The 10,502-nt window shown below is 45.6% G+C and overlaps 1 protein-coding gene and 1 long non-coding RNA gene across 4 annotated transcripts; one reads left to right on the top strand and one right to left on the bottom strand.

The window, feature by feature from the left end:
- The first annotated feature begins 6 nt into the window (after positions 1 to 6).
- LOC125530797 lies at positions 7 to 4,869 on the top strand. Of its 3 annotated transcripts, XR_007292998.1 has the most exons (6): positions 7 to 291; positions 3,091 to 3,173; positions 3,383 to 3,488; positions 3,628 to 3,676; positions 3,760 to 3,888; positions 4,734 to 4,869. It is a non-coding gene; the product is annotated as an uncharacterized LOC125530797 (long non-coding RNA). The 3 variants fall into 3 exon arrangements; XR_007292996.1 differs by having other exon boundaries at positions 3,383 to 3,676; XR_007292997.1 differs by lacking the exon at positions 3,091 to 3,173 and having other exon boundaries at positions 3,383 to 3,676.
- Positions 3,121 to 10,285, bottom strand: LOC125530796 (syn-copalyl diphosphate synthase, chloroplastic-like). The gene is made up of 14 exons (XM_048695197.1): positions 10,177 to 10,285; positions 9,776 to 9,858; positions 9,342 to 9,651; positions 9,058 to 9,241; positions 6,112 to 6,332; positions 5,871 to 5,991; positions 5,223 to 5,335; positions 4,749 to 4,987; positions 4,523 to 4,638; positions 4,290 to 4,388; positions 4,015 to 4,188; positions 3,758 to 3,845; positions 3,446 to 3,652; positions 3,121 to 3,339 (listed from the first exon to the last, which is right to left on the bottom strand). The coding sequence occupies exons 1-14, from the start codon at positions 10,283 to 10,285 to the stop codon at positions 3,121 to 3,123; spliced, it is 2,283 nt and encodes a 760-aa protein (XP_048551154.1).
- Positions 10,286 to 10,502: the final 217 nt, after the last annotated feature.

Here is a 10,502-nt window from a genome sequence, read left to right as displayed (position 1 = left end):
CCGGCGACCTCGGCCGTGGGGAGAGCGGGCGAACCGGAGGACGTGAGCCAGGGCGGGCCGGCAACCTTGGTTGTTTGCGGCACCAGATCTGGCCGCCCCTACATCCTCTGTCTCTGGATGAGCCATGCCACGGCCCGATCTGGTTTGCTTCGTCGTGGGCGCCGGTTCTCGTGTTGTTGGGGAGTGGTTGGCGGGGACGTGAAGACCGGGAGAAATCTCATGCCGGCCTTGCTGGTCTCGACGGCGGCGACGCCCGCGGGCGCCGCTCCCCTCCTTGGAGGCGCCGCCTGGGTATGTTCCTCTGTCCCCTCCCCCTCCTTGCCTCCCAGGAGAAATCCTCAATGTTGTTGGGCGGCGGCGGTGCCCTTGGCGTCGCACCCTTCCTGAAGGCGCCGTTTTTGGGAGCTAGGTGGGCGTGGGGTTTCTCGGAGATATGTTTCGTGTGCAGCGGCGGCGGTAGCTGACCTCCCACGACGACGGCGACTTCCTAAGTGACTATTTCGGGAGCTCTCCGGTCTGTTGCGGGGTGCCCTGCCTGGCCCGTGGTTCCTCCTGGGCGAGAGGGGATCGGGTTCCCCTCCTACGGCGGCCCCTCTCAGCGCACCTTGAGAGCTTTCCGGTACCCGCACTTCGGTTCTCAATGTCTTGTGAGTTCTAGCAAAGCTCGTCTTCGTCCATTCCGGCAACTCTTCCTTTTTCGTGACCAATATGTGGGATTTGGCGATGCCCTGCTCCTGGTGATCTGTTCGTGACTTGTTGGGCGAGCTTGGTTTCTTTTCAGATGCAGCCTACCGGCAACTATCTCCCAGGTTCTAGGGTGAACTGCTCTCTTGTCAACGGTGCGGCGCCATTCGAGCCAGGCGAGGAGGCAGGGGCCTTCTTTGACATTGGAGCTAGGCGGATGTGTTGGGTCGGGGCTGCTGGCGATTAGGTGATAGCGTGTCCTGCTTCGTCGCTGGACGTGTTGATCCAGTGCGGGCATTCTACTTCTTCCACGGTGTTCTGATCACGTTGAGGACCTCTTCATCGTCGAGCGGTGCTTCTCCCTGATGATCTTTTTAGCTTGGTGTGTAGGAGGCTTGTGAGCTGCTTTCCAGCGCCTTTGTATCTTGTCGTTTTCTTTTCTTTCTTGTGCTGGTTCCGAGTTTATAATCCTGACCGGTTGATGGCTTTGTTAATTCAAAGCCGGGCTCTTCTTGAGCCTTTGTTTTAAAAAAAAACAAGGCAGGACGCAGACCAAATAAGAAAATTAAATGTCTATTCAATACTTGTACCTCTCCATTGCCATCTAGTAATTAGGTGTCTTCTAACTCTCTAGGCCACATGTAGATATGTCCTGTGCCGCTCTTGGACTTGAAGCCCTGGTACCCACAGGGCAGAGATGTCCTGCATCCAGCCAGAGCTGCTGCAAACGCAACCCCTCACCATACTTCAAGTTTAAGTTTAAGTTTGGAGAACCTGATACACGGAGCTCTCTTAGTTTAAGAAGGTTGAGACCCTCTCGAGGACGTCACATCCAGTGACTACAAGCATCTGAGAGAGGAATGGGAGGTCCTCCAACATGCTCAAGCACCTTGTTCCTCTTAAATAGAGCGACTTCAAGCTAATTGCCTCCTGTCCAAGCTGTCATGGGAGAGCTCTTAGCTCCCGGCAGCCTTTGAGTACCGAGCATTTCAAGCTTCGCTGCTTCGGAGCATGTGGATCCTTGGGGACAGGGCTTCCCTTTTTCGCATCTTAGCAGATCCATCGTCTTCCCCTTCCGTAGCTGTTGTTGATGCTGACCATTGAAGTGTGCGCTCCTTGAAGTCGTCCGCTGCAAGTCGTCGGTGTCTCGCTGCCATTCAAAGCATGATTTTTGCTGGATTTCCTTCGCCAAACAATGGGGTCAATCAAAATTATTTGGTGGCTAATTGAACCAATCTAGTGGATGGATCTGAAAACTCAAAAACTGGAAGCCTATGGAGTTTGATCTAGAACCGATCCAATCTTTGATTGACCGGATGTCGTGCCCAGAGGCTAGAGATTAATCTCCCCTGGGACGGCACACTGTGGAAGTGATGGAGAAACCTAGAATCAGCCCCGTTGGACTAACCGCTATAATACCATCAATGGCGGAGCTACGTGTTACCAAAACAAGCCATGGCCCGCCCAGCCCACAGCAAATACAGTGGAGGACTGAGAGTATAATGGGCCTTGAGGGCAAAACTAATGGGCTTCCTTTTACTGGCCCGCCCAGTTTCCCTGATGTAGCTCCACCACTGAATACCATGTAGAATTGTAGGATGGCTAAACATTTCTGTTGTATTGTGTTGTATTGATCTGATCCTTGTAGGGTAGAGTACAATGTGGGGAGAGGATGGGAGTACAAGGCAAGTCATTGTTACCAAATATATCTCTTATCTCTCCTTATCTCTAACTAACACGTTTATACTTCTAACACTACGCCGCTGGCTAGCAGTCCACAGAGGCGATTCCCAGGCGTGGAGGCGACGGACGCGAGGAGGCTACGGGGCGGTCGTGGTGTTCTTCGCCGGTTCCGATGCCGTCGACTGTCTAGGAGTTGAGGTGGACCTTCTTACGCCATCTCCAAGGTCAGCTGGCTCGGTTCGGGGCAAAAACGGACCTCTGCGGCCATCAGGCAGAGCTACAGGACGACGGGCTCGTCGGCGGTGAAAAAACTGATTTTGGCACCGGCGAGCGACGAGAAGGCGGAAGAGGGCAGCGGGGCTGCGGGATGGCCGCGTGGAACAGTTTCGGCGCAGGGGTCTGGATGGGGGCAACGGCAGGGGCGACACTGACGCGCCGAGAGGAACAATGCATGGGTGGCCGACTATACTGAGAAGCTGCGGCTTTGGGGGATGAAAAGCTATTTATTTTTTAGGGGTTAATAGATCTGAGGGATCTGCTAGCTAGGCTTTAATCCCTCAAAACAAAATTAACTTCTAGGGCATTTGCTAGAGATGCTTTTATAAGCCAAACTCTAAAAAGCAAAGTTCAGCCGAGAGAATCTGGAAATGCCCTATTCTGATCGAAATTCCAAGTGGGCCTCATTTCTTTTCACATGCACAAATTTATTTCTTGCAATAACAGGGACATAAATAGGACAGCAGGGGAATCCTCTTAAATCACATCCTGGAAGACGACCTTTGCTATGTGGCTATCAACTGTTTCAGGTGAGCAATGAGCCGAGTAGTAGAAGCTTTTCACCACGTGGAGAAATGTCTGCTTGGTGTCTCTGTTGATGCCATGGCAACCCTGATGAATTCTCCAAGATAGTTCTTGCATCTCCATGTCCACTTGCCAGTCCAAGTCCTCTGTATTCTCCATATTTTCCCCATTCTGTTTTTTTATCATTGAACAGTATTTGGTTATGGTTTGACAGATCACATACAACTCAAACGGACACACATGTATTCCGGACATACAAATGCATGTACATACGCACCTGAGCAAGAACTCTTGTGTCAAGCTTGCGGCAGATGGAAGAGGTGAGCTGTTCGAGCTGGGAATACTCCCAAAGGTTCAGCTTTGGCTCGGCTGAAACATGCCTTCCTGAGCATATCTCGACTGTTCGAACCAACAACACAGCTGTATCTCCTTCAATTGATCCATGGCTCTCCTTTGCAGTCCATGCCATGAGCCACTGCTTCCACTGCAGTTGCCAAAGAAAATAGAGGTTCGATGTTTCATATCTGGTAACAAAATTCAGCATCTTATAGACAGCTATATCTAACTGGAGTGGTTTGATGAATTTTACAGCATCACGAAGACTGCTGGAAGAGTCATTGTCGAATGAAACAAGGTCGATAAGCTCTTCAAGATTCTTTGTTGAGTCCTTTTTCCCCCTGCAATGCATGCGCACACATGTTATTTTGATCAGTCCGGCAGGTACGAACCTCTATTTTTTTGGCTTCTTGATGGAAATCAGGGGATATCCCCTTGCTAAGAAAACTTTAAATTGATCATCACTAAACTAGATTCCGTAGAGGGGAAATAATGAAGCTGCATTCATACCCAGTATGTCGCAAGCGAGAGGTCACTGCCTCGGCAAGCACCCACGTACGAGCCCATGCTAGACGCTCTGCTGCTCGGTCAGATTCAAAGATGTTTGCTGAAGCTAAGAAGTAAGCCATGAGCGCGCTCTTTGGCGTCCCACCATACCTCTGCAGATGGTTCCTGAAATACCACCTGCACATACTCTCGAGTAAGCTAGAATCTAGGCGTGATATGGTAGGAGCGCTAATTAATCGAACCTGAGGACAGAGCCTGCAAAAATTTCCGTGACTTACTTTCTGAGGCCATTCCACTCAAGTCGGAAGAGTCTTTGATATTCTCTGAAATCTGCTTTTGCCAATTCAAGGTACAGGTCGTTGCTCACAAGATTCATTCTGAAAGTTAATTTTGCCAGAACCAAAGGGTGTGACAAATATATGGCTACCAGAAATTTCTATTGTTTCGAATGACGAAATTAAGAATTGGTCTAGTTTCACATGCTAGCTCACATAGGATTAATTGTTATTACCTGTAGAGGACGTTGGCAATCCAAACGTCCGTGCTGCCTCCATACTGATCCAGATACATCCTTGTTTCGATTCGTGGCAAACTTGCTTTCCAGGGGAAGTTCAGTGCGTACTCGACCTGTTTTTTGGGAAGTACAAGGCACCAAAAAGATCATCATGCAAAAATCCAGCAAAACATATCTCTGGATTGACTCATATTATTGACTTGAATAGGTTGCCACATAATACCTCGCCCGGCAGGTCCTTGGTGATGATCCACTTGTCATGCAATTTGTTCGAGGCTTGTCTTTCTTGGAGGAATGTACGGCAATAGCGCCCGGCTCGTGACAGGACATCATCGTCACCTGGGAACATGAACTGAGAAGCACGGTAAGTGTTGTACATTGGGGTGACAGATGCGTTGTTGGTCTCCAATGGGAAGCAGAAGAACTTGCCATGCTTCCTGTCCTCAAAGTGCTTAAATACGCCTGAATTTTTAGATGCACGTTAGTCAAAATCTATCCAGCACAAGATACTAGTCATGCATGCAAAAGCGCTACTACTCCGGTATCTACATTAGGATGTACGGCAATAGTATGTACTCTTCCGTTCGGAAATACTTGTTGAAGAAATGAATGTATCTGAAAGTATTTTAGTTCTAGATACATCTATTTTTATCTATTTCTCCAATAATTATTTTCGCACTGAAGGAGTATTATTTACATGGAGTGACATCGTAGCCATGCTGACGGAGGAGACGGAAACCCATGGCGGTGTCATCAATATCCGGGGTAGGGCAGTGCCTGTTATGAGCCAGTCCCTTTTGAGTCCAACGCCTGTTCAGAGTGTATATATGTAGCTCCTCTCAAACAGGTGTTACACAAACGCTCATCAAAGTATAGTAGATTGATAGTCTTTATGAAAACAAAAGTTTTCTATTAAGAATACAATGAATATTTAGATTTGTTTCGTGAAAATCGTACAACTAGATTATTAATAATATATTCATAATATAAGTTCTAAAATATTGTGCTACATATAGGCATGAGTAATAAGCTGATAATAGTCATGAATATGACAATGTTTAATTCTTACACTTAACATCAGGGCAATGCGTTTCAAAATGCATTCCCTTTGTTCAAAATATAAATTCATTTATGCTTTAGCAATCCACGTCATGCTACTTTGACTACTGTTTCCTTATGAATATGTGTGTAAACAAGATTTATATATGAAATATATTTATAATGGAATATGATGATACTCTAATGGTTTGAATAAACTAAATTATTTTTTATGTGCCGGAGTGGTTGTTAAGTCGAGGCTCTTGAGTAAATGTATTTTAGGTATTCCAAATTAAATTTGTGTTACCTGTAAATAAAATCTAGGCACTGCTCAATTTCACTTGTGAAATGGCTAGATATCCCTAGACGCATCAGCCGATCAACCACCCATAACTGCTCAAAAATATCCAAGGAGTGCATACAAGGCACTGAAAAGGGAAATTTCATTGGTTAATAAGGGAGTACTTATTAACAATTGCAAGAGACTCTTACATCCTACCTAAATGTGCATTCGTGTTGGTTCTACAAGAATTAGTGATTTTAATTACCTCCCCCATCGAACTTTTTTACGAGCCTGTCTAGGAACGCAAGGCATTCTATGTCGCCGGTGTAACCGAGGGCAGCAGCTGTTGCAGCAGGCGAGGAATGGAGTGAGCCGTCCAGACACCGCAACTTGAGTAGCTTTTCCCAGTCCAATTGCAAGTCTACCATTCCTTCCACACTGTAAACTAGGGTCGTTGGTATGTTATGTAGCACATCCAGAGGTATCCTACAATTTAAGTCAGATAGGTTATTAGTTATTACCATGGGGACCATAAAATACAGGCCATCCAGAAAATAATGGCAGGGAAGTGGCTGCATGCATCTCCCAAAGGTAGAGACCGGGGGTCATCCTCCTTTAAAAAAAATACTAGCAGGAAATCAAAGCTTCTATGGGAAAATTTGACAGATGAAAAAGAAAAGAGAGATTAGTTTTGGCAGATTGATATTTGTTCAGCTTAGCTTCCATATCTAAACATACCCAAATAACGATCTATGTGGTACACATTATAATTCGAACGGCCTTGTAAAGGAAACTCCATGCATTGCTAACAAATTGGAATACAACACCCGAATAATTATATGGAACTAGATGATTGCTCGTGTGTTGCAACGAGGTATAAATATTGTACTACATTGCCCATTATGTACCTGTCCATATTAACGTGATTGTGTAAATAAGTGTTTACCAAACAATAAAATAACGAAAACACTAACACCCACATGTGTGGGCGTTACCCAATTCGCCCACACGCCTGAATCGTCGTTCATTGTCTTTTGCACGAATCTTGACACGAAAAGGTGGATTTGGTGTGCCACGTAGGACGAGGCTGGTGTGTGGGCGTTGGAGAGTTTGCCCAAACGCCCGCACCACGCTGTTTGCCAGCTGCATTGTGTAGGTGAACTGCTTTTCGCCCACACAGCCACCAACTAGGTCATGCGCATGTGGGCGAACTGCTTTTCGCCCACACAACACTACTACCTTGTTGATGGCAACTGCAGTTACGCGAACGTGGCAACTCGGTACACACACATGGCAACTATGATTCTTTGCTACATGGCAACTGCAGTTACGCGAACGTGGCAACTCGGTACACACACATGGCAACTATGATTAACAATACATGGCAATTATGGTTGGACCACACGTGGCAACTAGGTAAACACACATGGCAACTACTGTTTTGACCATATGTGACAAGTAGTTAATCACACACAGCAACTACGGTTTGATTACGCGCGGCAATTACCATAAATTAGACATGGCAACTATAGTTAACCAAAACAGATAGAGTTGTCATACTTTTACAACTACACTTGCCATCCCGGATGACTACATCTGCCAACCAGGATGACAACTAAATCGTCATCCCGCCGGGTACCTAACGTAGCTGCGTCAGGACGTGTGGGCATTTTTGCTTCGTGCCACACGCACGGAGTGAAGATGAGTAGTATTTGTTGGGCGTGTGGCACGAAGTAGCCACGCCCACACGTGTGGGCAATTCTAATGTCCGCCCACACACAGCCCGTATGGGCTGCCTCCTGCTCACACCACACACAGTGTGTGGACGCATTGTCGTATATGCCACACGTGTGACAGTTATCGGCGTCCTAAAATAATGCCCATGATTTGTTTTAGAAAATAATGCCCTTGATTTACCTACCCAAATAAATTCTAGGGTTATTTTGATAAGTATTTATTCACTTAGCAAAGAAAACAATTGTTTTTAGTTGGTAAGTCAACAAAAGGTGTTGCATATAAGGCGATTTTCAGTAAAAAAAAAAGGTAGAAACGTACCAAATATGAGGGAAAAAATCAAAACAAAGAGAAGAATAGGGGAACGTACTAAAGGTTGGATGAGCAACGGGGTGGACGTCACAACTTTATATTCTTTTTAAGTAGGAGAGATAACACGGTAAGTGGCCCAGGCGCGGGAGACGTACGAACGGGGTGGGGTACGGTAAAGCGTGATGTGTGCAGCCTAATTCTATCGGCCCATTATGTAATTACTAGGATTATTGCTATAATTAACTGATTCTCTACGACATACTGATTTTCATGGGTAATTTGTTTACCTACAGAAAACAAAAGTGTTTTCAATCTTTACAAAGACACGATGCCGAGAGATTTCTCTCTTTTTCCGCCGGAGGAATATCTTTTGCGGCAGAGATTATCCTCAAATCCTGGACTATATTGTCCTTACGAAAAATACCCAGAGATAAATTGTCCACAATACCCAAACAATGGACGGTTATGATGACTTAATATAATACGGGGAGGTAATTTGTCATCAAGTGAATAAATCTAGTCAGATGATGCTTAATTATGCATAGACCATACTCGTTTTTGTTAGGTTCAGCGTCTTGGATGGGGTTGTGTGGCGGTGGCGACGTCCCTCGGTAGGAATAATGTCTACTACATCCTATCCCCGCCCCGATGGTGTGAATAGCATTGTCGGAGGATTTGCGGAGGTGTGTCTCCGTTGGATCTCTTAGGATTCGATCGGTGCTGTTCTTGGGTGGATCTATTTGGATCCAGCTTTTGTTTGTCTTCATTCGTGTGGTTATAGGTTTGATTTGTCTGATCTAAAACTCTCCTCATCGGCGATGGTTGCTGCTCTGGTGCACTAGTACTTTGCGGCCATAGCACGATGATTTCTCGATTGTCTACTAGAACAAGTTTTGCCAGCTCCATTGAGGGAGGGGCGAGGACGGGCGTGCGCCTTAGGCTCGCTCCACTGCTCGTAGTCGTCGCTAGGTGGTCCATTGACCTGGTTCTAATTTTTATTATCTCTAGTGTTCTCTGTACTATCATGATTGATGAATAGATTGAAAATTTTTCTCGCAAAAAAATTATGCATAGATCATTCACAGACCTCAAGTCAGATGATGCTTAATTATGCATAGACCATTCAATTCAATGTATAAATCCAGGTTTATATAGATATGCATACTTAGAGAGCTTTAGATTTCTCTTGGCATGTATCTCTTCTAGAGCAGGGTGATTATAAGGGATGTCCAGATCCAGGTCCTTCGCCTTCTCTAGGATAGCTGGGAACTTAATCTCAAAGCCACATGGCATCCAGTCCTGTTCTTGTTCTACCAACCTGCTCATGTTTTCTTGGATAAATAACACACCTACAACATAAATGGTTCTTTCTACATTAGACACTTGAAGAAACCCAGTAGTTAAGCATACAAAGTTTGATCAAAACAAACAACCCAGCGATTGATTTACCTTTGTCACACAAGTCATCGCTGTCAATGTTCCAAGACTTCACTGCCACTACACATGCCAGGGTGCTGATCATCCGATCTTGGACCATAAACAAAGCAGGGTCACCCCACGAGCCATCTGGTAGTTGATTTTGTAAAATCCAGTTGATGCATGAGGGGAATTGCGGTTTCTCATCTCCGTCAAGGTTCTTGACAAGGGCGACCAATGCCGTGTCGTAGGCTGAAACATTGGTTGACGTCTCATCATCACCCAATGACCCCAGTGCCGTCCTTATGGCATTGATCATCGGTTTCATCTTGCTTGGTTCATCCTTCAGGAAGATCGATATTGGGTTTTGATCAGGGTTCAATATAGTATATGTACATTTGTGATCAGCTTGTGGGCAGCAGTGATTATTCCACTCAAAGTTAGTTAATTAATATGTATAGGCTCACCGTGTGTTGTCTGTATTCATCAACTTCCCATTCACGTGCTTTTGCCTCCGGATATGATGGGTATTTCCTACTTAGCGCGAGCCCTAGACATCAGGCATGTCATCCAAGTCATATGAAATTGATATGCACTTTTAAATTATTGGCTCGAGCACATTATCGCTATTAGATGGAGTATGCAAAATTATCAGGCCGGCAAACCTCTAGATCAGCAACATGCCAAACCTTAGGTGGATAGGAGACACGATTCATGGAAGGAATTTATTCATTTTGGGAGGCAACAAAAGCTTCAATCCAAACATTTACTTTTCTCGAACATGAGCCAAAAACACTAAGTACAGTTGTTACGGCAGCGCTCAAGTTAGGCATGCATTGACGTCAGGAGATTGATAGATCATGGTTACCAGATCGACGACGCTGAGAGTGTAGGTGCATGGAAAGCCGTCGCCATGGCTTGGCTGTCGGCCGGTCGAGTACTGGAGCATGCCAGCCTGCAGTGGTATAGGTCAGCATCCTCCGAACCTTTTGGATGTTAGCCCAGTAATGAGCTGATGCTGCTTACCGCCATCATTAAGTATTTATACAGAAAGACTCAAAACAAAGTCTTAAACAGTATTACGAAACTCAAAGAAAATAAATTTGCCATAATCGGCGAAGATAGGGGAAGATGACTAAACACCTATCATATTATTGAAACACCATCCAAACCGATTGTACGTATCCCGTGCAA

This window comes from Triticum urartu, unplaced genomic scaffold (genome assembly GCF_003073215.2).
Source record: "Triticum urartu cultivar G1812 unplaced genomic scaffold, Tu2.1 TuUngrouped_contig_6565, whole genome shotgun sequence".
Taxonomy (NCBI): Eukaryota; Viridiplantae; Streptophyta; class Magnoliopsida; order Poales; family Poaceae; genus Triticum; species Triticum urartu.
This window is presented reverse-complemented; position numbering and strand designations above follow the sequence as displayed.